Here is a 27,981-nt window from a genome sequence, read left to right as displayed (position 1 = left end):
CGTGAGACAGTCAATCCTTCATTTTTCTCTTCTGTGACACTGGCATTGATAAAGGCCCAAGTTGGTGCCGGCCATGGGGATGCCCAGGACCGCTAAGTAGGAGCAGCACACGTGGTTGTGTCCTGCTGCAGGCCCCTCCCCAAGCTACCACACCTCAGCTGCCACCACCCCTCTTGTACCCCAGTCAGACCACCACACACACACACCAATCCTAAGGCCCCATCCACCATGACTGCACCCCTGGCTTTGGGGGCAGTCACGTCGGGAAGGACCAGGGAACTGTTCACTCCCTCCAAAGATACACACTGAAGGGCCAATAAGTGTGGGCTCTGGGACTAGGCCTGCCCCTCCTCAGCCACTGGCTGGCTTCTGTCCTTCTATGGCTGAGTATGTTATCTGGCCATCCCGCAGCCTGCCCCCTGACAGGCTGCTGCCACAGATGCTCAGTCCAGCCCCTGGGCCACTTCACACAGGGAAGCCCCTCCCGGAGCCTGGCAGCCCCCTCACTCGGGGCCTGAAGACTGCGCTCCCGGGTCCCAAGGCCCCTTGGGCACAGGCAAGCTCCAGAGTGAGGGCTCTTTCATCTTACCTCCTCCCTTGGCCCACCCTGGGGCCTTTACCTGTCCCCTTTGGGAGGCTTCTAGAATTCTGTTCTCTAGCCTTGGGGGCCTTGGGGATATCACCTGTTCCCAGGGTTTGACCCCCAGGGGTTGCAGAAACCCCCATTCAGGCCACACACACCCCCCCCATCCCCTCCCGCCCCCCCCCCCCCCCCACGAGTCTGCCCGGGGTCGGGCACGCTAAAGCGCCTGGTCCTTGGCGCTGGGGGTGGGCGCCAGGGCCCCCCGGTGCACACGCTGGTGCTTGAGCAGGTGCTGCTTCTGGCTAAAGCCGCGGCCGCACACGGTGCACAGGTAGGGCCGCTCGCCCGTGTGGTTGCGCCGATGCCGCGTCAGGTTGGGCTTCTGGCTGAAGCGGCGGCCGCACTCGGGGCACGGATAGGGCCGCTCGCCCGTGTGGATGCGCTGGTGGATGGTGAGCGCCGACCACCAAGAGAAGCTCTTGCCGCACTCGTTGCAGATGAACTGGCGGGGCTCGCCGGGCCCCCCCAGGCCCGCCCGCGCCCGCCCCCACGGCACACCCCCCAGGCCCCGGGCCGGCTGGGGGTCCTGAGGCTGCGCCGACAGGCCCGGGGGTGCCTCGGCCTGTGGCTCGGAGCGTGGCGCCGCATCTCGCGCGGCCTGCCCGGGGCGCTGGGGCTCGGCGGCGGGGGCGGCGGGGGCGGCGTGCGCGCGCTGGTGGGCCCGCAGCGCTGCGCGGCTCGGGCAGCTCTGGCCGCAGCTGGGGCAGCGCGCCGCCTGGGCGCCCGGCAAGTGCGTGCGCTGGTGCTTGAGCAGGTGCTGCTTCTGGCGGAAGCTGCGGCCGCAGTGCAGGCAGGGGTGCGGCCGCTCGCCCGTGTGATTGCGCAGGTGTCGCGTCAGGTTCGGCTTCTGGCTGAAGCGGCGGCCGCACTCGGGGCACGGGTAGGGGCGCTCGCCCGTGTGGATGCGCTGGTGGATGTTCAGGGACGACCACCACGTGAAGCTCTTGCCGCACTCGTTGCAGATGAACTGGCGCTGCTCGCCAGGACCCGCGGGGGTGGTGGCGGCCGCGGCGGCAGCGGTTGCGGCCCGGGGCCCCGCCTGGCGCCACCAGCCCTGGCAGAGCCCCAACCAAGCCCACTCGGGGCGACCCCGCGGCGGCCCAGGCCGCAGGCGACAGCTCCGGCGGGTGGCGGCGTCCCGCAGCAACTCCTGCAGCCCAGCGCGGGCGCCCTGGCGGTCCCGGGCGTGCGCACGCTGGTGGATGCGGAGGCCCACCTGGTGGCGGAAGCAGCGCGCGCACTCAGGGCACGAGTGGGTGGCGGGCCGCGAGTGGGTCTTCTGATGCTTGAGCAGGTGCTGCTTCTGGCTAAAGCGCCTCGCGCACTCTGGGCAGCAGAAGGGCCGCTCGCCCGTGTGGTGACGCTGGTGGCGCGCCAGGTTGGGCTTCTGGCTAAAGCTCTTCCCGCACTTGCCGCACAGGTACGGCTTCTCCCCGGTGTGGGTGCGCTGGTGGATCTTCAGGGACGACCACCAGCTGAACCTCTTCCCGCAGTCCAGGCATACAAAGTGACCCTCGCCAGCAGAAAGAGCCCGGCCTGCCAGACCCCTGGCCGGCTCAGTGGGAGGAGCCCACCTTGGGCCCCCGGTCTCCTCCTGTCCCCCCAAGGCTCGGGGCTTCCCCATGGTCTGGCATGGTGCCAGGGCCAGATGCTGCTGGAAAATGTTTTCCTTATCCTTCTCGGAAAGCACAGCCTGAGGCACCAGTGTCTGCAGCAGCCAGTCTGGCTTCTCTTGCTTGATCTTCATCACCGGCCCATCTCCTGCCAGAGGCAAAGGGAGAGAGGACAAGGAGAGTCACTCACTGCAGGGCCGGGGGTGGGGGGTGGGGGGGGGAGTTGGAGAGGAAGAAATGCTGGGAGGGCAGAGCATAGAAAACGCGGCAGGTGGAAAGGATGCAGAAGGAAGCGTGTAAGAGGACTGGAGGCAGGAGGCAGGAGGGCAGGGAAGGTAGAAAGGCCAGTAAGATAAAGGCAGGTTGGGATATGGAGAAGAAGTGCAAGAAAGGAAGAGAGGCTGTTTGGAGGCCACCCCTCCTGCCCTGCCTTCTGCACCTGGAGGCCCAGAGATGCAGCGAAGGTCTTCCCACCCAGGGAACAAGCAGAAAATGGCCAAGCCTCAAAGTGTTTCATTCTAAGAGGAGCCATGTGCTGGGAGCTTGCTAAGTGAGTGCACACCCAGTCCCTCAGTGGTGGGGTGACCAAGGTCCACTTCACCACCAGGCTCTTGGTGGCAACAGCCATGGTGCCTGCACATCTCACCTTCTTGGACCTTGGCTGTTTGGCAACTTCACCTTTCTTCAACAGAACCAAGAACAAGAAAGTATGCTATAGGAGTGCTTGGTCCCTCTTGTGCATGGACAGAAGCCATGATGGAAGAAGTCTGCTACAGACACTACACACAGACTGTAGGATCCCACTTACATGAAGGTCAAAAGCTGGCAAAACTAATGGATGAGTTAGAAGGCAGGATAACTCCTGGCCTATGGAGGCACTGCGATGGGAAGAAGGCCTGAGTGGGGGAGGATGGGGACAGAGGGAGAGCCAGAGACAGAATTTTAAGTAGGCTCCATGGAGCCAGACACAGGGCTCCATCTTATGACCCTGAGATCATGACCCCGGTGAAATCAAGAATCGGAAGCTTAAGGGACAGAGCCACCCAGGCGCCCCATTGTTCTTTCTCTTCATCTGGGTGCTGGCTTCATGCACATGTTCACTTTATTTTTTTTTTAAAGATTTATTTATTTATTCATTCAGAGAGAGGCAGAGACACAGGCAGAGGGAGAAGCAGGCTCCATGCAAGAAGCCCGACGTGGGACTAGATCCCGGATCTCCAGGATCACAACCCGGGCTGCAGACGGCGCTAAACCGCTGCGCCACCGGGGCTGCCCATATGTTCACTTTTTAAGAATTTGTAAGAACTTGTGATCTGTGCACTTCTGTGTTATACTTCAACCAAAAGTTTATATTCAGCAAAAAGTAGGTGAAATAAAACAGCTATGAACAAAAAGGAGAAATTCTAAGTAAGTTCTGACAATAAAAAGACAACAAAATAAACCCAAGGGGGGCACCTGGGTGGCTCAGTGGTTGAGCATCTACATTTAGCTCAGGTCAAGATCCTGGGGTCCTGGGATAGAGTCCTGCACCAGGCTCCCCACAGGGAGCCTGCTTCTCCCTCTGCTTGTGTCTCTGCCTCTGTGTCTCTTACTCTCTCATGAGTAAATAAATAAATAAAAATAAATAAACAAACCCAAGGGAAGTAGGAGGAAGGAACTAATAGACAAAAGCAGAGACCACAGGGTAAAGGGAACAGAGAGAAATAAAAAGGATTCTGAAAATCCTAAAATCCTAATTAATGCATAAATGTATCATTTTGAAAAATCTATATATAATGGATGATTCTGTGAGACAAAATAAATTAACAAAATGAACTCAAAAGATTTTTAAAAAATGTCCTAAAAGAGACAGAACAGAAAGCTAGCGTTCTACCTCAAAAATGGGCAACTGTAAAAACAGGTTCTACTAAAATTTCAAGGGAAGGGTTGTCCGCAGCTTACATAAACTATGACAGTGACTGGGAGGGGAGACAGCCCACAAGCTAGCATGATCCAGAGTCAACAAGACAAGGGCAGGCAGGAAATTATAGGTTTAGAGTTTGGAAGCAGACACCAAAAACAAGCAAAAAATATTGGCAAAGCAAGTTCATCGGCATCAAAAGAACAACATAGCATGACCTTGCTGGGATCTTCCCAGCAAAGATGGCTCAATATAGCTCATAATACTGACTTTCTAAACAGGAAAAAACCTTACATAATCTCAATACATGTAAAAAGTCTCATATGATAAAGTCCAACATCATTTCTGGAGGGAGAGGAGGAAGAAGGGATGGAGAGAGGGGGAAGGAAGCTCTCGGTAAACCAGGCATATAGGAAATACTCTTAGGCAGACAAAGAAGCTATTCTAGAACCTGCAGTTATCTTATAACCAAAGGCATGGGATTGGAATACCGTTCAGGTTAGGAACAAGATGATGCTCACCATCACTGCCACTCTTCAACATTGTCCTTGAGGAACTAGCCAAAGCAGAGGGGGAGAAAAGAAAAATATATATAAATATTGGAAGGGAAAAGCGTCATTTGCTGATAACTATTAACACAGAATGTACAAGAGAATATACTGACAAAATATTAGAAATAAGAGTTTCGACAGGGTGCCTGGGTGGCTCAGTTGGTTAAGCTGCTACTCTTGATTCCGCCTCAGGTCATGATCTCAGGGTGCAGGGATGGAGCCCTGCATCAGGCTCTGCACTCAGCAGGGAGTCTGCTTCAGGATTTTTCTCACTCCCTCTGCCCCTCCTCCCTGCCCCTCCCCATCAAATAAATAAATCTTAAAAAAAAAAGTTTCAGCAAGTTTGCCAGATACAAAAACAAATAAAAATTTGTACCTTTAATAAAATAATGGGCTTGATACACAGGCCAGATACACATACAAAACTTATATAAAGGAAACTATTAAACGTTATTGAAAGGATAAAGAAAATGTAACTAAAAGGGCAGATACATCATACTCCTAGATGAGAAGGAAGGAAGCTCTTCACTCCAAAACAATGCTTAAATTCAGTGTAATCCTAATTCACTGAATTATAAAATTTCTGATGTGCATAAATCATCCAGAAAATTCTAAAAATGAGCAAGGAAGAATTTGGCTTAGACAAAATGGAAAGCTGAAATACTAGCACTGCACACCTATGAGAACAAGCAAAACCCACAATGCCACCAACACCGAATGCTGGTGAGGACAAGGAGCCCCAGGAACTCTCATTCACTGCTGTGGGGGCTGCAGAGCAGTACAGCCACTTTGGAGGACAGTTTGGCAGTTTCCAACAAAATGAAACGTACTCTTAGGGCCCAATCATCACTCCCTCCCCTGAGTATTTTCCCAAAAGATTGAAAACTTCTGTCTGTACAGAAACCTGCACACAGATGTTTGCAGCACCTGGAAACTACCTAGGAGAACAAATGCACCTGTGTGTGTGTGTGTGTGTGTGTGTGTGTGTGTGTGTGCAGGCGCAAGCTGAGGCAGGAAGTCAGACTTCTTGGAGAACAATTTGACAATGCTTATTAAAATTATAAATGTATGTTTAATAAAGATTTGTTGATTTATTAAAAAAAAGAAAAAATAAAATTATAAATGTAGCAGAACCTCTACTTTCTCTACCCAACAGTTTCACTCTGGGTGTTCATCCTAATAAATACATAGGAGCGTACAGAGGAATGTCCACAAATATTTACTGCAGAGCTATTGGTAATTAGCAAACGCTGGAGAACAATCTCATTACCTGTCAGTAATAGTCACACAAAATGATCACTCCCTTCAGAATATGGAAGAGTATGCGGCAACTTAAAAAAATGCTTAGCTAAGAGCCGTCTATATGCTGATGTGAAGATTGTCAAAACATTTTAAGATAAAACAAAAACCAAATTGAAAAACAATGATCAGTCAGTCGTCTGACCCAATTTATGAAAACTACAACTATACCTCTCTATGTACAAATATGCACAATCCGGGAGGATCTGGGGCAAAGCATGACAGTGGGCACCCTATAGATGATGCAGACAATCCAAGGACTAGAGGGGAGAAGTCAAAGGGGACCCTCACTTTATCTGCGTTCTTTGAATTTTTATGACAATATTCAAATATTAGGATCTTAAAAATCTTTATTTTTTTTAAAGATTTGTATTTATTTATTTGAGAGAAAGAAATAGTGAGCAAGGAGGAAAGGGAGAAGCAGGCTTTCCACTGAGCAGGGAGCCTGACACAGAGCTCAATCCCAGGACCGAGCTGCGCAGGTGGCCCTAAAACATTTAATTTTTTTTAAACAAAAACCTCACTTAGAATCTGGTGGCCTTTGGTTCTAGGGCCAAAGAGCCCTGCCTCACTCACAGCCTCAATGGCCATTAAGAGGACACGGAAACGGATGTGGTGACCACGGGATGGGGTGGGAGGGTAGGGACTCAGAAAGTACCTGTGAGGGGCCCGTTTTCCTCTTGGCAAAACAACCCTGGAAGCACCCCACCCCCAGGTGCTTGGTTATGAGAAATCATTTTAGCAGGAGTCATAATTGGAAGATGAAATTGGAGACTTAAATTGCATATTGGCAGGAATTGAATACCCAATAGTAACTAGTTTACTTGACTATTAGAGGGTCTCTGTGGATGCGCTAAAATGTTGGCCAGCTGAAGTATGTAATGGGACTAGGTGTCCAAACTAGCAGTCAGGAGCGAATCTAAAATCTACTCAGGTGTGGGGGCGCCTGGGCGGCTCAGTCAGGTATAAGTGCCTTCGGCTCAGGTCATGATCCCAGGGTCCCAGGATTGAGCCCCAGGATCGGGATCAGGCTCCCTGCTTCTCCTTCCCGCTCTCCGTCTCTGCCTGCCACTCCTCCTGCTTGTGCTCTCTCTGTCAAATAAATAAATAAAATCTTTCAAAAAAAAAAAAAAGAAATGGTATATTTCCTGTTATGTATATTTCACCACAATAAGAAAAACACATAAAATAAATAGAAATTAAAGGGTGCTTAAAAGAGGTAAGCTTTAATTATCTCAACAGTTCTGCCACCCAGAAAGAGTTCCTCTGCACCCCTGGCCAGCCGGTGCTGGGAGCCTACGGGGTGCCCGGAGCTGTCCCCAGCCCCCCAGTGCCTCCGTCCTCCAGGGTCAAAGCCAGTGTTCTTAAGACCCAGGAGTAAGGTCTTCCCTAAGATCCCAGGGTACCTGAGAAGCTGCCCGAGGTGGGGAGAGGGCCCTGGCCAACTGCCTCTCATACCTGAACTAGGCTCCTCCTTACAGGTTGACCTGGGAAAGGTTCCTTCTGCTAAAACATCCGGAGCCATTCGACCTTGGTTTTACTGTAATTATGGTAACGTCAGCATATCTCTCTCTCTCTCTCTCTCTCTCACATACACACACACCCTGGGGGCTCCCCGCCTTCAAAGTGACATGGCAGTGGTGGGGAGCCAGGCCAGAAGTGGGGTCCGCATGGACCCAGGATGTGCAGTGTCCGTGGACCACACCACCCATCTGAGCTGGGTGCTTCATTCCTTTATTACCCAACTGCCTGATTTTTGTCTCCATCTTAGGTTCATCGTGATGATTATCCTGGGAGGGTTGGGGCCCTGGGATCCAGGGGGCAAGGCCTCTGGAGAAGCGAGGAGGGGAGGGGAGGCAAAGAAGCTGAGCTGAGCCAAGTAGCTGAGCCAAGGGACAGCGTTCCCAGGGATGGGCCCTGTCCCGTCTCCCAGGACCAGAGCCGTTCATTCTGCAGCAGGGAGGCTAACCGCCCCCACCCCACCGCATCGCGGGCTTGTGAGGAGGCTGGGGGTGCTCGGGGATCCGTGGGGGGCTTCAGCAGAGAGCACAGGACTTCCGCTAACAGCAGCGCCCGCCCAGCAGACACCAAGACTGCCGAGCCGCCCCATGAACCCTAAGTGACCTCAGGAAGTCTTCATGGACCAAACGGAAGGCACTTTCCTTTTTTTTTTTTTTTTTTTTAAGATTTTATTTATCCATTCATAGAGACACAGAGAGAGGGGCAAAGACACAGGCAGAGGGAGAAGCAGGCTCCATGCAGGGAGCCCGACGTGGGACTCGATCCGGAGTCTCCAGGATCATACCCAGAGCTGCAGGCGGCGCTAAACCACTGAGCCACCAGGGCTGCCCTGAAGGCACTTTCCTGATCAAAACCTAGCAGGGATCGTCTTACCCGGTGAGCTGGTTTTCAATGTTAGATCAGCGTGACCGCCAGCACCCCAGCGGTCAGCAAACACCTCACCCTCCCTCTTGCCTGGGAAGCTCACACACAGGGTGGGTGTGAGCACATCCCCTCACCTGGTCGTTCTTTGCATTCTTTGGAGGACCTTCCTGCTCTGTAATACTCCTCCAGCCCATATACTATGGGTGAGCGTAGCAGCTCACACTTGAGCAGGACAGGGCAGGGCGGGAAGACGGCCTGGTGGAGGAGGCCGCGGTGGGCTCCCACCTGTATGGTCACTCCCTTACCTGTGCTCCTACCAGTGGGGCCAAGCTCCATCCACAGAGGCCTCCTGGGTACCTGTTCCTGCCCTGCCATCTGCGGGCAAGGGGGCACAGGAAGGAGAGCTGGCCATTGGGACAAGGACCAAATGGGACTCCCCACTCTCCTGTGACTTCACAGAATGTGGTCCCTCTTTTTCAAGAACTTCTCTGTCTGTGACCTCAGTGGAGAGTGCAGGGCTTTTTAAAAATTGCACACATAGCTACTAGGCAGGCAAAACAGGCATTATTCCCATTTTATGAGGAGGAAACTGAGGCCAGAGAGGGCCCCTAACGTGGCCCAAGTCACCAAGGCGGCTGCATGGTGGCCGCCAGGGGCGGCCCCAGGTCTCCTGACTCCCAGACCAGAGGCTCAGGCCCACTGGCTCAATCTTAGCAGTGTGTGTGTGTGGCAGGGGGAGTGACAGATGCCACACAGGAAACTCAGCTAAGCCTGGAGACCCCCCCGCCTTGAGGGGCCATGAAGCCACCATGGAAGGCAGAAATGGCCCTCCAGCACCATGGGTCCCTCTCCTTCAAAATCCCCTCCCATCCCTGCCCCATGCCAGACTACACATAAATCAGCTAGGGTACCTGTTAAGGACTTCACCAAACTGGGGGCACCTGGGTGGCTCAGTGGTTGAGCGTCTGCCTTTGGCTCAGGTCGTGATCCCGGGGTCCTGGGATTGAGTCCTGCATCAGGCTCCCTATAGGAAGCCTGCTTCTCTCTCTGCCTCTGTCTCTGCCTCTGTGTGTCTCTCATGAATAAATAAATAAAATCTTTGAAAAAAAAAAAAAAAAGACTTCACCAATCTGGGGCTCGTCTCTTCTTTCTTTTTTTTAATGCTCAAGGTTTTGGAAACTTCCTAACTGGCTCATTGTCAGGGACAGGAGATGCTGCTGGGGGGCCCAGGCTTTACTGGCTGCCCTTCTGTATGGGGCATGGGGCACTCTCCCCCAGACCTCTGCTTGCCCCTCGACTCTTCGTGCTACCTGATCGCCAGGTGGATTTAGGATGAATGATGGGTGGCCAACAGTGGCACCAGGGAAGTCCTCTTGCCTGATGCCTGGTCAGGCTGTACCTGGAGAGCCCGTGAGTAGCGTGAGTAGCGGGCTGGTCTGCTGGGCTGTGTAACAGGGGGAGGTCTCTTCCTGCTTTCCTCATTTCTGAGCCGATTGCCTGGGACGTGTATCTCTTTCTGCATTAATGCTTATTCGATTAAAAAAAAAACAACTTCTCTTTTTCTCCCTCCTTTTGTGGGGAGCTTTTCTGAGTTGGCAGGAGATTTTAATTCTTTTTCCCCAACAAGGGTCTGCTATGCACCCCTACTGTGGCTTCTTAAAGACACTAAAACCTACTGTGGTGCAGAGATAAAGCAAACAGGAAGAAGAAGGTGGGGGGTGGAAGGCGGGGGGGGGGGGGGGGGGGGGGGGGGGTGGGAGGTAGGGACAGGGCAGGGTCCGATGGATGCCTGCCTTAGCACCACCTCTTCCCTCCAGGTGACTGTGTGTCCCACACCAGGGGGAAGCCTGTCACCCATGGGAGATACAATGTCCTCCTAAAGAGGCTCAGAGGACTGGAGAAGGGGAGGCCGCCTTTGGGAAAACTCAGAGGGAGCAGAGACCCAGGCCACAATTCAGGACAAGGACACTGGGTAGGACCCTGGCCTTATTCACGAAACCCCTACACAACACAGCAAGGGGCCTCTGAGCCCCATCATATAGGTCTTACTGGATCCATTCTGTCTTCCAAGGGGTATTAGGGCCTAAAAGTCACCTCTGGTGGCAGAAAGGCTTCAATTCTCAGTGAATAATTTAGTGAGCTACCAGAGCAGCTCCTGTGTCCCTGGGTACTTTTGTCCCAGCCTCGCCAGGGTTCAGGTGTGGTCCAGGTAAGCACAGGAGTAGGAAGGGAAAGCAGGGGACTGGGCAGCCCCGGTGGCTCAGTGGTTTAGCACTGCCTTCAGTCCGGAGTGTGATCCTGGAGACCCAGGATCGAGTCCCACGTCAGGCTCCCGGCACGGAGCCTGCTTCTCCCTCTGCCTGTGTCTCTGCCTTCCTCTCTCTCTGTGTGCCTCTCATGAATAAATAAAAATTAAAAAAAAAAAAAAAAAAAGGAAAGCAGGGGGCTCTCATGGGCCCAAGGGGAAGGAGTAAGAAAAAAGAGGGCAGGGGAAAGGATGAGGGGCAGACCCCCATGTCCTGAGGGCCCACCTCCAACAGTGTGCTCAGGGGCAATGGCTAAAAACCGGGCCAGCAGGTGTCCTGCAGGTAAAACCCTGAGAAAGCCGCACCTTCTCTAACCTTTCCTCTTCTGCCTCTGCCCTGCTCTGCTGCTCTGTCTGCTCCTTCTTACCCCCCTCTCACCCACCTGCCCTAACACGTGGCTCACCCAACCTGGCCTGGCCTGCAGGCCAACAGGGCCAATCCACCTCCAGGCCCACATGTACTCTCTGAAGGCTACCTGCCTGACCTGTCATGCAGGGGTTTCCGTGACCTGCCCCCTCCCTGCCCAGGAAGTTCTATGGAGTGATGGGTCTGGGGACAAGGCCCTGGTCACTTCCTCTTCCGGCACCTGGCTCTGGGCCCGGCCCTGCCCACACTGGGTCAGGCTGCAGCTGGAGGCGGGCCCTCAATGAGAGGCCTCTGGGGGTGGGGGTAGGGGGGCAGCTGCATGACAACTGCCAGACCACACAAAGCACGGATTGTGCCCTACAGCAGGTGGTGAGGTTTGGGGGCAGGGGAAGGTAACAAAGGGGCTTTGCTCTCAGCAGAATCCTGGGGGCAGGGAGAGGCACAGAGAGCAGCTGGGGTGAAGAGAAAGGCCATAGATGGGAGGGGCAGCACAGGGACATGGCCCCCATCTCTCCACATCCTCCCAACCTCAGGCCCCTGGGACTTCTCCACCAGCCAAGCCATCTTCACAGATCAGACCTCAGGCAGGGAAGGGGGAGCTAATGGATGGCACCTCACCCGTCCTTTGTCACTGCTGGAGCAGGGATGAGCCACACCAGGAGCTGGAGCTTGGAGGGGTGGCATCTCCCCAAACCCCAGGTGAAGGCCTAGCTCCCAGGCCCTCCTCAGTGGTAAGCTCCCACCAGGGCCACACCCAGCTCCTCACCACTCACCACTGCTCCCCTAGGCCAACAAGCCCCTGCCCCCAGAGGAAACTGCGGGCCGGGGGGGCCTCTTCCCAAAGCGCCCCCTCCACACAAGCTAACCCCCTTCGCCAGGATCTCGAGGCTACCATGCTCCCTGAATGGCCTATCTTTCTATTAACCACATCTTTCCCACCTCTCAGCCGGTCTGACCCCATCTGACCCCATCTGGTTTACAGTGCACAGCCCACCTGCCCAGCCTCCCTCGCCCCACATGCTCCAACCTGCCTGGCCCACTCCCAGCTTTCTTTCCCTGGGAGATCCTGTTTCCTGGGGGCAGGCACCATGTCTCATGTCCTTGCCCTGACCCACCATGCTGGCTCACACAGGTCAGATGCTCAAGGAAGACCCAAGATGGTGGCCAGAACAGCATTCGCAAGGCGGTGGCCCTGCTCAGGCTCCAGCCAGCCTCCACCCTGGGGGGATTCTCAAAGAGCACTACCTAGGGGCAGAGGTTATATCTCTCCTAACCTCATTTTACTGGGGGGCCTGGGAGACTTCCCTGAGATCTTTTTTTTTTTTTTTATAGTTCCCTGAGATCTTGATGTTGATCTAGCCATAGAAAGAAGGGGTGCTTGGCCAAGACTCCAGTATGGACAAGGAGAGAGCCACTGGCTCTGAGCACCACTGCGCACCCAACACTTAGCAGGCATCACCCATTTCATCCTTCACAACCAATTAGGATCTGAGAAGTTAAGTCATTTGCTCAAAGTCACTCAGTTAGTGAATCCTAGAGCCAGAACCAAACTGAGGTCAGCCTGCCCTTCTCACAGACCATGTTGCCTCCTAGAAGAAAGTACAGGACTCACCAAGCCCCCTACCCTACCCATATCCTTCATTTTCAGGCACCTGGCTTCCATACCCACATGTGATTATTCAAATCTACATAAATTAAATTTTAAATTCAGTTTCTCAATCACACTAGCTACATTTCAAGTGCTCAACAGCCTCAAGTAGCTCGAGCTACTGTCAGGACAGCAGAAAGCATGCCTCTGTCAATGAAGCTCCAGTGGGGGATCCCTGGGTGGCGCAGCGGTTTGGCGCCTGCCTTTGGCCCAGGGCGCGATCCTGGAGACCCGGGATCGAATCCCACATCAGGCTCCCGGTGCATGGAGCCTGCTTCTCCCTCTGCCTGTGTCTCTGCCTCTCTCTCTCTCTCTGTGACGATCATAAATAAATAAAGATTAAAAAAAATTTATAAAAAAAAAAAAATGAAGCTCCAGTGGATGGCGCGGCATTGGACCGTAAGGTCCAGGAGGAAAGCAGCAGGGCCTCAGTTGCAGGCACACTGCCCTACAGTGCACTTTGCTTTCTTCACTTTGCAGATATTTTTTTTTTATTCTTTTTTTTTTTACAAACTGAAGGTTTGTGACCAATCTGTGCTGAGCAAGTCTACTTGCACAATTTTCTTCCAACAGCATGTGCTCACTTCGTGTCCATGTCACAAATGGGTAATTCTTGTGATATTTCAAACATTTTCTTTATTATTATATTTATTATGGTAATCTGTGATCAGTGATTACAACCTGCCCTAACACGTGGCCAGGTTGGAATACTCTTGCTGACAGCCCAGATGATAGTTGCCATGTTTCAGCATTAAAGTATTTTTTAATGAAGGCATGTACATTGTCGTGTTAGACATATTGCTGTTGCGCACACAGTAGACTACTGTATGGTGTAAACGTAACTCTGGTACGCACCAAGAAACCAAACACTTCACTTGATTTGCTTTATCGCAATATTTGCTTTAATGCAGGGATCTGGAAACAAACCTGACTACCTCCAAAGTGTGCCTGTACAGTGAATGAATGAGTAAGCGAATGGATGAACGGATGGATGGATGAATCAATGGAGGCATGAAAAGAGGGTTCCTATGGCCCCAGTCCTCGATCACTGATGACAACTATCTTGGGACAAGGTGATGCCGTTTTCTGCCTGGGAATCCAATTGCAGTTAAAGAACGCAATATGCAATCACAGGCATCAGAGAAGAAAATGACGTAAACGCTAAATGCACTCATGCACACATCCAGGAGCAATCGTATCCAACATCTGACACACCTAAGTGCAAAAGTACAAAAATACAGAGATGCTCATACATAAGAGAACAGCTGCAAATCTATATGCAAAGTACGAAGAAACTGAGATCTCTAGAAACTCCCAGATACACCTGCAAACAAACCCACAGAAACCGGCATGTGTCGCACAAACCACATAAATACCAACACTATACAGCGCGCTCAGGGAAGTGGAAGTGTGGATCTCTGCATGACCCAGGTAACTGCACACGTTCACGATGCTCCCAGCTGCCCACTGCTCCAAGAACGGGACCTCAGGAAGCCAGTAGGGGCCAGTCACCGGTTAGGTCCCCTGTGCTGGGGGAGGGGTGGCTCGAGGCCAGCCAGGGCTGGAGCTGGTGGGGCAGAGGGTGGCCAGGCGCAGAAAGCCAGGGGCAGACTGAGACCTGGGCTCTGCTCTAGCCATGAGGAAGCAGCAGATCCCTTCCCCTGGGAACCTGAGCCCCACAGGGCTGGCCCCTCAGCCAAGCCTGCTCCCAAAGGCTGCCCCTCACATCAGGCCCAGGTCGCGCCTAGGCTGGGAATCAGGTCCCCGAGTTCTAAGCCATTAGTCAGTCCTTGGCAAGTCACTTTACCTTTGGGCGTCGGGTTCCTAAGGTGAAGGAGACTGGAAAGGCCTACCCCACAGGTTTGTCTTGAGCCCTGGAGAAGACAAATATGCAGCACACTGCACCTCCCGAAGCCTACAAACCAGCAGGGTCTCTCTCTCCCACTCCCCATTTCCTCAGCCCTCTCCAAAGGGCCTCTCGCAGGGCTACTCACTCTTCCTAAGCCTTTACTCCTCCAGCTGCTTCAGCATCTCCAAAGACCCCCAGCGCCTACATGGTCACCCCAAACTCTGCTCCCCGATGTGAGTGGGCTTGATAGGTATGCACAAATTTTTCTGTGGGGACTATCTCAAGGCCGTACATGACTCCTCGTATGCAGGGCACTAGACACTCAACAGCCCTGGAGAAGGCTTGGTGGGGAAGAGAGGCTCCCCTGGGCTGGGTGCTGGCGCCTAACCGGGCAGGAGCAGACAGTGGTAAGGAAAGCAGGGCTGGGCTAGAAGCCTTGGATCCTTCTGCTGGCCAGAGCCTCAAAGCCTCAGCTTCCTCAAGGGGAGGGAGGCAGTGTATCCTCTGTCTCCCAGGACCCGTTCCAAAGCCACCAGGTTTTCCCCCAAGGCCAGTCCTACAAATGTCACTCCAGTACAAGGCCTGCTCCCTGGGGTTGTCCTGGTTGGCCTCTGTATAGTCGGCTCTCTCCAGGTATCAAGCCCCTGGACACATCAGACCTCCCAACTTCCTCTCATCCACAGTTTATGAGCAAGGATGACACAATAAACCAGTGGCTTTAAAATGTTATCAGAAACACAGAGCAGCTGCTGCCAGGGCCCCAGGAGACCTGCTTCCCATTCTTTACGGCCCTCAGGGCCCAGACAGACAAGCAGGCCCAGAGGTCCCAGCTCAGACTAGGGAGGTGCCGCCTCCACCGCCTAGAGGCCCACCTCCATCCCTCGCCCCAGCAGAGGCATGCCTCCTCACCCCCCCCAGGCCCTCCACCCACCTTCCTCTCCCCTCACCCAGCCTGCTCCTCAAGAACGCTCATTTCTCTTGGCTTCTGCAGATCTCACTCAGCACTGGATCAGGTGTCCCAGGCACCTCCCACTGTGGCTCTTTTTCCAAGCCCCGCCCACTCCCCCTTTTCTACTCCAGTGCCTTCAGACCTCAGTCTCCCAGATGCTGTGGCCCTCGGTCCTCAGAGAGGGGTCAGAGGAGCAAGGAGAAAGGGTGGGCCATCATTCCACAGAAACTATTATTATTTGGAACATAATAACACTTATTCCATGTGTAGAATTATTCTATCAAACAAGGGGTGGGGGAGCAGTGTGAAAGGACTCTGGAAAACACTCACAAAGTGCAAGACAAATTATTTTTAGGTCAGCGCATTGCCTTCACCCCCTGCCTGCCTCCCACATTAGAAGACCTGTACCTCAGGGCTGCCCAGGTAAGAAGAGTTCCATTTAGTGACATCAGGTTGCTTCCACCAGCATCCTCTGGGAACCACGTCCACGGACAGCAGGGGCAGCTGCCCACCTCCCAGAGGTCCATGATTTAAGCCCAGGCCAGTCTCAGAGGCACCTGCTTCCCAGACCCCTGCCTCCACTGGGTCCAGTGGTCATCCCTCTGTGAGAATGCCCCATCCCACTTCCCTGCCCCTATGCCTGTCCCTCACCTGTGGCATCCATGTCCCTAGTCCCTGTTCACCATCTCCCTTTAGAGGAGAGAGCACCACCCACACTCCTCGGCCCTGACTCCAAGATTCAAGAGCCCTCCAGGGCCTGGGGTCCCCCATTACCCGATCCGAAGGCAAGAGATGAAACTGACTGCTAACAAAACTTTGGACAAGTGTCACATTTTCATTTATAGATACTTTCCACCCCTTGGTTCATTCGAAGGAGCTTGGAAAGGGTGGGAAGCTCCCCACCCCTTTGCTGGATGGGAAAAGCAAGCCCAGAGGTGACATCCCTTGCCCCAAGGAGAGTTGGGCCTAAGGTCTCCTTCTGCACACCCTGGCCACACTCTTCACTCCCAGCAACCGCTGCACTAGGAAATCTTGGATTCCTCAGCTTAACCCTCACCAGGGGACAGGTGTCTGGGCTGGACCACTCCACCAAGCTCTGCACTTTGTCCTGGGTAGCCCTTGCCTCTCCAGTGGGGACAATGGTCTTCATCAGGCCTCTCAAAACCACCACCACATTTCACTACCACACAGAGTGCAGCTCTCACAACGCATAGGTCAGTAAGTTGTACCAGTGCTGTTTTTAATGCCTCCAAGATCTCCTACTGCCCCACCTCAGTTCAGGCCTCACTGCTTCTTGCCCAAAGACACTAATAGTTTTATAGCTTATCTTGCCCCTCCGATCCATTCATCACCCAGAACTCAAAGTAATTTCTCCTAAAATCACAATGAGGACTTGTTACTACTTTGCTTAAAATATTCCCCAGCACTTTCAGGTTTAGCTAAAACTTTCTTGGCAAAACCACTGAGAACCTGGCCTCTGCTCACTCATCCTGCCTCCCAGCTCCCCATTGTCCCAACACGTGACTCCCTGACCTTGCAGCATCTTGGCTGGCCTGTGACCAGTCATGGAATACTCTTGCCCAGCTCTTCTTCTCCCAGCCTAGATCAGGGATCGCTTTGAGCAGGAAGCCCCTTTGGATATGGCAGTCTCAGGTAGGGGCCCTTCTCTGTAGGGGCCTGTGCACCCACCCAGCCTGATGCCACATACGTTGCATAATAGCAATCCAATGCCTCCACAACAAGACTGTAAACATCTTAACGTGTATTTCTCTCTCCCCAACATCCAGCCCAAGGTCCCGTGTGCTGAAAACCATTAACAAAAATTTTAATAAAGAAACACCATACAGAAATTTTACTCCAGAACGGATTAGAAGCACAGAATCACGGCACCTAGAGTTGAAGGGAAACTAATGTCCTCTAATCTCTTCATTTTACAAATGAACACGGGACCCAAAAAGAACAGCTAAGAGTGGAGCCTGGACATCAGCCAGTCTCAGGCTCCTGGGCTCTGACCACACCCAAGCCCAGGCTGGCTGAGCAGGACGCGCTCCAGGCTCTACCCGGCCCAAAGGACTGCAGGAGGCTGCATGTCTGTCATCCTCCGCCTTTGCAGGGGAAGAAGCCCCCAGTTCCTACCCCACCCCCACTGAAGTCTTGACTCGGTGCCCATCTTCCTGGAATGGAGCCCCCCCAACACACACACACACACACACACACACTTCCAATTTCTGGGGGGTGCTTCCTTCTCATTGTTCGCACTCCCGATCCTCATGCCCACTCATTGAATCACTTATTAAGCACCTACTCGGTGTCACTGTGCGGCGAGCACTGGGGTTCCTGCCCTCCAGAAGCTCCGTCTTCCGGACACAGCGACACAGCCCCGAACGTCGAGCCAGCGCTTGGGCAGAAGGCGCCCAGGGGGACCAGGGGGTCAGCGCCTCGCCCGCCACCCCGTCCCTCCCGCTCTCACCACCCCCCGCCCCGGCCCCGGCCTGCAGCCCCCTCCCACGCACGACCCGGGCCCCTTCCCTCAGGGGCTGTGTGGGGGTGGGGAAAGTTGGGGGCCGCAGCGCCGGGGGCTCAGGGGACCCCGAGACCCCCGAGGCCGCCTCCAGCCCGCGGCTGGGTGGAGGCAGCGCGGGACGAGCGGGCCGGGCGCTGGCCCCACAGCACGGTCCGTCCTTCCACACGCCCCTCCCGCCCGGATTCGGAGGGACTCGGAGGGAGGGGACGGGAATAAATACCTTGACTTTGTGGTTAAGGTTAACGCGAACTGCCACCCCGGGGCGACTTGGGCACTGGGCTCCCCGGCCCCGCCAGTCCCGGGACAGGCGGGGCGGGCGCCTCCCCCTGATTGGCTAACGGGCCTGGCCATCCCCGGGGCCGTCCCGCCTCCTGATTGGCTGCGCCGCTCAGATGACCAGCTCCACCCTATCGGAGAAGCCCGCGGGGCGGCCCCTTTGTTCTCCTGAGCCAATAGCCCGCGTGGGCGGGCTGACCTCGCAGCCCGCGGGGCCTCCCGGGCCCCCCGCGCGGCGTTAACGCTTTGGCCGCCGGCGGGGGAGCCAGTCGGGGGCTCCGAGGGAGGAGGAGCGAGGGCGAGGCCGGGGACCGGTGACCCCACGGCGCCACGGCACCTCTTCTTCCCTCCGCCGGGCTCTCCCTCTGACTCCGGACCCGCGGACGCGCTCTCAGATCGATCCCGTCATTCCGCAACTCTCCGGCCGACTCAGGGACGCGCGCGCCCCGGCTTTGGTGCCGCGATCCCGGGGCACAGGACGCGCGAACCCCACTCCGATGCTCACACTCGCGTGTGCAGGTGACATAGTGGCGGTACTTGGCACTACAGCCGCCAAGTGTTATAGAGTGAGAAACTGTACCTGCCTCGCACGACCCGAGAGAAATCGCCCACCGCACACCGCACCCCGCGCGGCGCCGGGCAGGTCGTGGGCACCGGATAAACGATCCTGGGGGTTCTCCACGAGAGAGACACGGAGACCTCATTAAATCCAACCCCCTCGCTTTCTCGACCGGAAACAGCAGTCTGAAGACGTCGCGTTCCTAGGCGGAGTGTGGTTGCTGATTCAGGGCCAGGGTCCATACGGCCAAGGAGGGTCTTGACTGCTCCTAGAGATCTTCAGAAAAGAGAATTTTCTCTTCTACCCACACTAATTGAAAGCAAATGCTCCTTTATGCCAATAAGATTCCTCACACTGCTACCTCAAGCCAGCTAGGTCAACTCCCACTGGCAGGATTCTCTCTGGAGCTGCTTCGAAACTGCCTTTGGGACGCAAGGTGGATAAAAACAGAAGCTGGCCTCTCTGAGACTTCCTACAAACCTACCCTCATGCTGGTGGACCTCATTCTAATTAATCAGTAGGCGCCTACTAAGCATTTGCGTTGAGCCCAGCTATTGTTTGGCCTCACAACAATAGATACCGTTGGACTGAGATTTATTGGTTTTGCCACTAACTTCTTTGCAGCTATTACAAAAGATACTTTTCTGTCTCTGGACTTTGACTTATCTATAAAAAAGTTAGTAATTTCCTAGTTACATACTTACTTTTCTGGATTTTTGCAGGACCCAAACTGGTTCTATGGTCTATAGAAGCATTTGTACAGGGATCCCTGGGTGGCGCAGCGGTTTGGCGCCTGCCTTTGGCCCAGGGCGCGATCCTGGAGACCCAGGATCGAATCCCACGTCAGGCTCCTGGTGCATGGAGCCTGCTTCTCTCTCTGCCTGTGTCTCTGCCCCTCTCTCTCTCTCTCTGTGACTATCATAAATAAATTTAAAAAAAAAAAAAAAAAGAAGCATTTGTACAGTGTAAAACCCCACACAGAGGCCAGACACCACTAGGCTGTCAGCTTTTTAAAGAATCCTGTTCATCTGTATCTTTTAGAGCACCTACTGGAGGTTTTTCCCAAAGGCTTGTGGAATTCCAGTATTCTAGTTCCAGATCTGCCACTGATTATGAGTGAGAAAACCACTTCTCTCTGGGCATGTTTCCTCCTCTAAAGAGTGAAAGACTTCCCCCAGATTGACATTTCCTGACCAAAGGTATTTCAAGGATAGAAAGAATGAAGCACATTGGGATCCTATTTACATTGAGAAAAAAGAGAGGGCAGCCGGGGTGGCTCAGCAGTTTAGCGCCACCTTCAGCCCAGGGCGTGATCCTGGAGACCCGGGATTGGGTCCCATGTCACACTCCTCTGGCATGGAGCCTCTTCTCCCTCTGCCTGTGTCTCGGCCTCTCTCTCTCTCTCATGAATAAATAAAATCTTCAAAAAAAAAAAGAGGACAGAATTGGTGGAATGAAAGACTTGCACGTTTAAAAACTATATATCTGCATTATTAAATTTTGACAAGATAATTTAGTATTTTTGTAATTGTAGAAGAAAAGAGGGGGAAACGGGTTGCCTCAGAACTATGATCCCCTCCTAGTGGAGTTCCTCCTTCAAGACTGCTGTCAGCATGTGCCATGCTGAGCAAGGACATGGGAACCACCAGGTCCTCCAAGGGACCCAGGAAGGACCCATGGATAAGATCACTCCGTCCCAGCATTACCAGCCCCCTCAAAGTCACTTCTGTGGCTTTCCCAGAACTTTGGACTTCTCCAAACCATTTCTACCCCAAAACAGGTGCAGTGCAGCACTAGTGGATACCCAATGCTGGCTTCCCCACACCCGAGCAGTTCCTCTAAAAGTGATCTTTCAAAGTCAGGAGCCCTGGTCAGATTCCCGCCCTCATCTTTTTCCCCAACCCCCCAATTATGAACCTTAGATACCTGAGGACCTGTGTCCTGCTCCCTGCCCTCATCCCTAGACGTTGACCTACTTTCCTGCCCTCTAGCCCCCAAAAAGCATTGCTCCTTTTCCCTTGAAGCCCTGGGGTCCCTTAAAGAGATATATTGATGTGTGGCATTCTTGAGGCAATGCTTCCAGTCTCTGAAAGATAATTCGCCATTAACTATACAGGTTTTTAAGTGGCTCCATGAAGTCATGGAGTGGCTTTAACCAATATGAAATTTGGAAGCCATCTGTTTCCATCCTACACAGAGTCCCACTCAGCCCCATCCATCTCCCTCTGCTCATTAGCTGTACACACACAGTTCCTCTCCAGACTTAGGCCTCTTAGAGGTAAGGACAAAGTCTTATCTTGGCAAACCCCTAGTCACCATCACATCAAGCATAAGCATAGTTGGCATTTAATAATTATCTTTGCCAAAGCAGCAGCACACGCCATTCACCCAATAAACTTGTGGCAGTGGTCAGGAGCACAGGTTACGGGAGTCAGATAGACCTGGGTTTTCGATCGCCTCTGGTGATTGCCAGTCACATGACCTTGAGCAAATGTTTTCATCTCTAAAAAGAGTACCTACCATACGAGGATTATGTGGGATAATTTAGGTGAACTTCTTTGCAAAATGCCACTCACAGAAATTGTGGTTTTTATGCGCTGTGTGCTAGGTGCCGGGATCTGTGCAGAAATTACTAAAACTGGCACGAAAAGGGCCTACTGATATTTGTCAAAAATAAGCACTCAAATTTGTATGAAACAACCAGTGCAGGGAAGCATCTGTAGCCACATATGTGGGGAACTGCAGCAGGCCAGCCAGGAAGGCACTGCAGAAGGTTCAGAGCAGAACTCTTCCGATAACTGGCCCCTGCCAAGTCTAACTTGACCCCACAGAAAGCCAAGTCCCTGCAGAACCAGCCCCATCTGCAGGGTGTGCCTGGCCTCCTTTGGAGAAGCATTGGAGGTAAGGTGCAAAGGAACTCAGAGTGGAGGCACTTATCCCGTTAGCAACACCCATCCCCCACCTCACTCCCCCCCCCCCCCCCCAACCAAAGCCCAGAGCAGCATGCTTCCCCTCTTTCAAATTACAAGGCTTTTCGGGAGAAAGGAACACACAGCCACCAGCTTCTAAAACCAAATCTTTATTCTCTAGTTTGAAAAGGAGGGTAAGTGGTTGTTCTGTTTCATTCCAGAGAACAGAACGAGGCCCAATAGGTAGAAATTACAGGAAAGCAGATTCCATTCATTATGAGGAAGAATTTCTAACAATTAGAATTATCCTACAATAGAACCAGGGCCTCAGGAGGTGGGGACTCCCTGTCAACTAAGTGTGGAGGTGGACGGAGGTGGGGGAGGCTGGGCATCCATAACCTAGAAATGTTGAAAAGGAAACTTGTCCCTTTCATGCTGTCAGCCGACCCTCCATTATCACTGGGGCAGTCCTTCCCACCACGTTGAGTTCTGGAACGAGTGGAAGGTTGGGGTGTTCAGACAAAAGCCTGGACACAGAGCTGTTGACAGCCAGGGGATGCTCTAAGCACCGGGAAGGTGGTGCACTGATCTTGGGGAGGTGGAGTGGAGCTGAGCGCTAACAGTAGATGGGTCTGAGTCCAGGTGCCTATGCAGGGGCAGGGGCAGAAGGGGACGGAGTGGGACAGGTTCGAGCAGTGCAGCCTCACCTCTGTGCTGGAAAAGGCCCAGGAACTGTCTAACAAGGCCAGCAGGTTCTCCCAGGTGTATCCAGCTGGTCCACTTTTCCTCCCAAGTGCTCATTTACTAAGACTGTACCACACCTACTTCCAAAAAACGACCTGAAGGAACTCATGATAAAAGACAAGGACATTAAGGCGTCAACACCAGAGGGGAAGGGACTTCCTGTCCCCTGGTGGCCCCTCCAGCTGGAGGGCTCTAAGGGGTAGGTAGAGCTGCTATTGCTACTTTTCCAGGGCACAGGATGGTCAGGGCAGAACCTTAGCAAACACCGGCTGGAGGCCTGAGCCCCCCTGCACTGAGTGAGGCTTCCCTTGCCGCTGGGGACTAGACCTCCCTCCTTAACAGGGCCCAGCTCACTGGCTGCTCTCCCACCCCTTTCCTAAAGCAGCAGCAACACAGGTACCCCCAAGCACAGGCCCACAGCAACACGCCTGTAAATGACGCTCAGGCCACCCCCTTCCCTTGGTCTCTGCAGCCCCTGCCCTCTCAGACATCATGCTTCTTCTGATGGGCCAGGAGCTTCTCCTCGTCGTCAAAGGTCTGGCCACAGATGGCACAGCAGAAGGCGCCGTCCCGGATGTGGCTCTTACGGTGGGTGATGAGATTGGACTTCTGGCTGAAGCTCCGGTCGCAGTCGGGGCATGCATAGGGGCGCTCGCCTGTGTGGATGCGCCGATGGGACACCAGGTTGGACTTCTGGCTGAATGCTTTGCCGCAGTCTGGGCAGACGTAGGGCTTCTCGCCGGTGTGGATGCGTCGATGGGCCGCCAGGTAGGGCTTGTGGCGGAAAGCCTTGCCACAGTCCGGGCAGACGAAGGGCCGCTCAGGGGCATGGTCGCGCCGGTGGGCGGCCAGGTGGCTGCCCTGGGAGAAGCGGCGCCCGCACTCCTCACAGGCAAACGGCCGCTCGCCCGAGTGCACCCGGGAATGCGCCACCAGGTGGGTCTTCTTACCGAAGTTCTTCCCGCACTCCGCGCAGGTGAAGGGCCGCTCCCCAGTGTGCTGCCGCTGGTGGGCCCGCAGGAAGCGCTCGAGCCGGAAGCTCCGGCCACAGTCATCGCAGGTGAACAGGGATGGGGGCGCGGCCGCCGGGTCCTGCAGGGGCGCCCCAGGGGCCTCCAGCGGAGGCTCCGGTGCTCGCTCCTGGCTGGGTCTCAGCTGGGCGTCTGCAGCGAGCTCCGACGAGGCCTCCAAGGGGCCAGCTGGAAGCTGAGGACTCCCTGAGCCCGGGGCGCCCTGTGCCGACCCTTCTGAGCGCTTGTGGATCTTGCTGTGAGACAGGAGGTTGGGCTTGTGGCGGAAGCGGCGCCCACACTCGGTGCACGGGTAGGGCTTCTCCCCGGTGTGGATGCGCCGATGTGAGGTTAGGTAGGGCTTATTGGTGAAGCGCTTCCCGCATTCAGGGCACTGGTGGGGCCGCTCGCCCGTGTGCACACGGCGGTGGGCGATCAGGTTGGGCTTGTGCCGAAAGCGCTTGCCACAGCAGGCACACTGGAATGGGCGATCAACAGCGTCTCCGCCAGGCCGGGGCGCCGTCACCGCAGGGCGGCCCCTAGGCCGAGGCCCGAGAGCCTTGGCTGCTGCCTCCTCCAGGGCCTCAGCTACGTGAACCCGCTTGTGAGCAACTAACTGGTCCCACTGGGCAAAGCTCCGGCCACAGTTGCCACATATGAAGGGCCGGGCCTCCGGGGCTGGGGGGTGGCACCTCCGCACATGAGCCCGAAGCTGCTTTCGTCGCCAGAAACGTCTTTCACATTCAGGACAGGCAATGGGCCGCTTTGCGGCTGAGTGAGCCCGGAGATGCAGAACCAGGGCCACCCAGCCTCTGAAGCTCTGCCTGCAGAGGTGGCAGGCAAAGCCCAGATCTGGAGTGGCAGCGGCATGGACCTGGCAGTGTAGTGCCAAGAAGGGAGGGTGTCGAAAACGACGGCCGCATTCAGGACAGGGCAGGGGCAACCGGGCTTGGCAGTGGCGGGTGTGAAGCCACAGGGCCACCCAGCCTGGGAAGTGCCTTCTACAGTGGGCACATCGATGGGCCTTACTGGGGGCTTGGTTGCCCAACTGGGCCTCGGAAGTGCCTTGTAACCTCAGCCCGTGGGGCTCCTTCTCCATGGTCTGGGGCAACTTCTGGGAGGGCCCAGAGACCTTGGGCTGAGCCGGGCCCATGGCCAAGGGGCCCCTGCAGCGCCGTTCCAGCATGGGTTCTTCCTCTGCTGAGGGTGGAAGAGCAGTGTCACTCTGGAGATCAATTTATCCTGCCCCAGTTCCTCCCTGGCCAACCCCAGGCCCTCGAGGAGCTCGTCCCTCTGAACTCCTAGAGCCCTTGAATCTGGACTATTTTTCTATTTCCTTGTATGTTCTACATTATTTCAATCTTGCACTTCTAGATACCATTTTGAGTGTATTTGTCCTAAGTATTTAACTGGCCCTGGAAACTACCAGAACGAAGGAACTCTGACACTTCTTGGAATCCCCCCTCATGCCAGTCACCCCGTGTCTGGCATGAAGTAAACACTCCAGCGTTGGCTGAGCAAACATTCCTGCCTTAGGACTCACTGGAAAATGTAGTCACCTCTCCCTATGGTGCTCTATGCTTTTTACAAGTGCTTCCCTGCTGCCCTCTGCTCGTTTCTACTATTTCCTGCTGCTACATTTGAGCTTCACAAAACACAGAGACTGGAGAAGTGAACATGAAGCTCCCTGTTTGACAGACGAAGCAATTTTGAGGCATAAGAAAGGACAGGGGACTCGCCCAAGGGGCCACAGTAAACCAACAGCAGAACCAAGACCAGGTGACAGGTCTTCTAAGTCCCAGGCCAGTGTTCTTTCCTTTAAAACACCTGGGTTTGTAAAGTTCCCACAGAAAGAAGCTCCTACAGCCTTTATCCTATTTACCCTCTCCTGGGCTCTAATCACACCACAGGGAGCATTTTGGCCTCCCTAACCTCAGTCTGTCAGGGTAGAAGCCTGGAGAGCAAGAGACAACAGCGCTTCTGGGAAACAGGAAGGGAGTGCTAGATGCTACTTGCAGCACTGCATAACGCCGGGCCACTGCCTGTCCAGACTGTGCCCACACTGCCTGCCTGCCCTCCTCTACCCACACACACATGATTAGGACACTGCAGGAAGGAAAGCTCTCCCAAGTCCAAGGAACACCCACAGTCTGCCTCCCTCGGGGTGGTAGGGATTACTATTGGGGCAAAAGAAGGGGAAGAAAGACAAGACTGTAATCCTTGTCCCCTGCCAACCCCAGGAGGGGCTGTCCTACATTCCACTCTTCCACAGTGCCAGGGAGCCGAGATTCCTCGAGGCGAGCTTCCTGAAGGCCCTGAGGAGTAGGTGGTCATTAGCTTCCTAATGGACCTTCACTGCCGGCTTGCAAGCTCCAGGCACATCCTCCTAAATTCCCTAGAGCCGAACTCCTCTTGAGCAGCTCAGACATGCCTCCTTCTCCATGACCAGAATGAGCACAGAGAAGACCACTGGTTTGGGAAAGTGATCCTTCCCTCCTCCCCACCCCCAGGTGACTCCCTTCCTCCAGGATGAGATCTGAGCACTGGGGCTGTGGAATGATTTGGGAACCCAACAAAGAAGGTCAGACTCTACCCTGGAGACCGTGGAGCTGGAGATGAGGTTTTTTCCAGCTCCTCCTGGGGATACTTCTGCGGCTGTAGCGCTTGCTTCGGCCCACACTCTGGTGGCCCCCAGATGTCAGAGAAAACTGCAGCAGTAAAGACACCCCTACCCCCATGGCAGAGCTCAGACCTCTGAGTGCAGAGAGGCCAGCCTTACCTGCGGGGAGGGGAGAGAAAACATGCATGAGGCTCTGAGCTCCTCTAGGGCAGTCATCTTTGTGTCCTCGCCAGCCACAGCCCCCTCCCCCACCCAAGCCCCACACCCCGAGCGGCCGAGTAACCTTAATGGATACTGGATTAATAAATGAATATTGCCCCCTTCGCCAAGGAAGTACACGACAGCGCTTGGGGGTCATCTCCTCCACGGTAAGGTCACAGCACGAATTCTCCATGCTGATGGCCAAAGGCCGGCGGATGGCAGAAACTCTGGAATCCCTGCTGGCTCCCCTTCCCCCACCCTCCTCCCAACAGGAATTCCAGGCCCGGTTCCCAAGGGGCTGCGCAGGGCGAGCGAGTGTGGCCAGGTCTCGGTCACAATCCCCTTGTGCCCTCTGGATGGCAGAGGGTCCCGGCGACCCCACACCCCCCTTTTGTTTTCGCGCGTGTCCCCCGTTCACGTCGCGGACACCCGGCTCCGCGCGCCCCCAGTGGGCCCGCTCGGGTCCCCACGCAGAGCGCACCTCGCGGAGCCTGTGCGCAGGTGCGCGGGCTCGCCCCCCCACTCGGTCCGCCACCGTCCCCCCCACACAGCGCACACGGTCACGCGCCCGGCAGGTAGGGCCGCCCGCCTCGGGCCCGCGTGGAACCCCGCGCCCTGCCCGGGACGAACCTCTCCGGCGGGGTGCGCGGAGGCGCGTCGCGCGTCCATGAGGCCGGAACGCCGGCGCCGGCGGCCGCGCTCCCCGCCCCGCGCGGCGACAGCGGCAGGTTCGAGTTCACAACTGCCAGGCCCGGGCCCAGCCCCCCCGCCGGTTCCCAGCGCCACGTGACTACAGGAGCTGCCGAGGGTCAGTCACGGGCTGGGGCCGGCGGCCGCGGCCGGAGGGCGGGGCGGGGCGGGGCGGGCGGGCTCGTCCCCCCCGCCCCCGCCCCCGCCCCCGCCCCCGCCCCCTCCCAGCGCCCCCTCGCGGGCTGGGCTGGGCTGGGGGCCGCCGCCTGGAGCCCGGCTCCGTAGCCATGGCGACCGCAGCCCGGATTTTCCGGGACAGGCCGGGCGCAAGTTCCCGACCCTTTGTCCCGACGGAGGACGCGCGTCCCTGCGCGCCGGCGTGGCCAGACCCGTCCTCGCAGGCCTCTCCCGAGAGAGCGCTCGCCGCCCCCCGGCCACCTCGACCGCTGGCCGCGTTTCGGCCCCGAGATGCCCCCCGGCCGGGGGCGGCGCGCTGACCCGAAAGCCCGGCTTCTGGTTTGTTCCCAAGTGGAGAAAGGAAAAGCCCGACCGCCCAAACTTTAGAAAGGGAATGCCCCCGATTCCAGGAATTACCGAGAGCAGGCGTTCCCGGCGGCCCGCGGCCCGCGGCGCGGGGCCTGGCGCGGGGGCCGCCCCCGCCTCGGACATCGCGCTGGGAGCCGCGCAGCAGCCGGTCGGCGGCGCGGAGGCAGGTGCGAGCCTGCGCCCGTGACTCACCGCCGAGCAGGTGGCCGGGGCTTTGCAAACCACACACACTTCCTGGGCTTTCCAGGCGGGCACGGTGTCGTGTACTTCTATGCTTTACAATAAAGTCAGTGTTGATCGTGCGATCATTTTTAAAACACTTCAATCTGTTGCGCCGGTCCTATCAGAAACAGAAAATAAAGATCTCTCGTACTTTGAGCTTCTAGAGTCCAT

General features: G+C 55.3%; 2 protein-coding genes across 20 annotated transcripts in view; both read right to left on the bottom strand.

Annotated features, from left to right (window-relative positions):
- Positions 1–2: 2 nt before the first annotated feature.
- ZNF775 (zinc finger protein 775) lies at positions 3–27,893 on the bottom strand. 10 transcript variants are annotated; one of them, XM_038559680.1, is made up of 4 exons: positions 18,254–18,408; positions 17,815–17,907; positions 4,678–4,712; positions 6–2,404 (listed from the first exon to the last, which is right to left on the bottom strand). In XM_038559680.1, the coding sequence occupies exons 1-4, from the start codon at positions 18,382–18,384 to the stop codon at positions 801–803; spliced, it is 1,863 nt and encodes a 620-aa protein (XP_038415608.1). In that variant the 5' UTR covers positions 18,385–18,408; the 3' UTR covers positions 6–800. The 10 variants fall into 10 exon arrangements, with proteins under 10 accessions (XP_038415610.1, XP_038415617.1, XP_038415615.1 ...); XM_038559683.1 differs by lacking the exon at positions 17,815–17,907 and adding an exon at positions 14,519–14,585 and having other exon boundaries at positions 18,254–18,382; XM_038559684.1 differs by lacking the exon at positions 18,254–18,408 and adding an exon at positions 14,519–14,585 and having other exon boundaries at positions 17,815–17,903.
- REPIN1 (replication initiator 1) overlaps positions 21,928–27,981 on the bottom strand; it is a 31,931-nt gene continuing 25,877 nt past the window's right edge. For 2 of the 10 annotated variants that reach the window (XM_038559669.1, XM_038559673.1), the window contains 3 exons: positions 27,781–27,928; positions 26,125–26,310; positions 21,932–24,731 (listed from right to left, as the gene is read on the bottom strand). In XM_038559669.1, coding sequence (XP_038415597.1) covers positions 23,005–24,731; positions 26,125–26,310; positions 27,781–27,928 — 2,061 coding nt within the window. In that variant the 3' untranslated portion in view covers positions 21,932–23,004. Of the gene's footprint in view, positions 24,732–26,124; positions 26,311–26,434; positions 26,797–26,982; positions 27,117–27,636; positions 27,692–27,780; positions 27,929–27,981 lie in introns of those variants that run through there. The other 8 variants (XM_038559675.1, XM_038559674.1, XM_038559671.1 and 5 more) reach the window with 8 other exon arrangements.

This window comes from Canis lupus, chromosome 16, assembly GCF_011100685.1.
Source record: "Canis lupus familiaris isolate Mischka breed German Shepherd chromosome 16, alternate assembly UU_Cfam_GSD_1.0, whole genome shotgun sequence".
NCBI lineage: Eukaryota > Metazoa > Chordata > Mammalia > Carnivora > Canidae > Canis > Canis lupus.
Note: the sequence above shows the minus strand (reverse complement) of the source record. Positions and strands in the feature narration are given on the sequence as shown.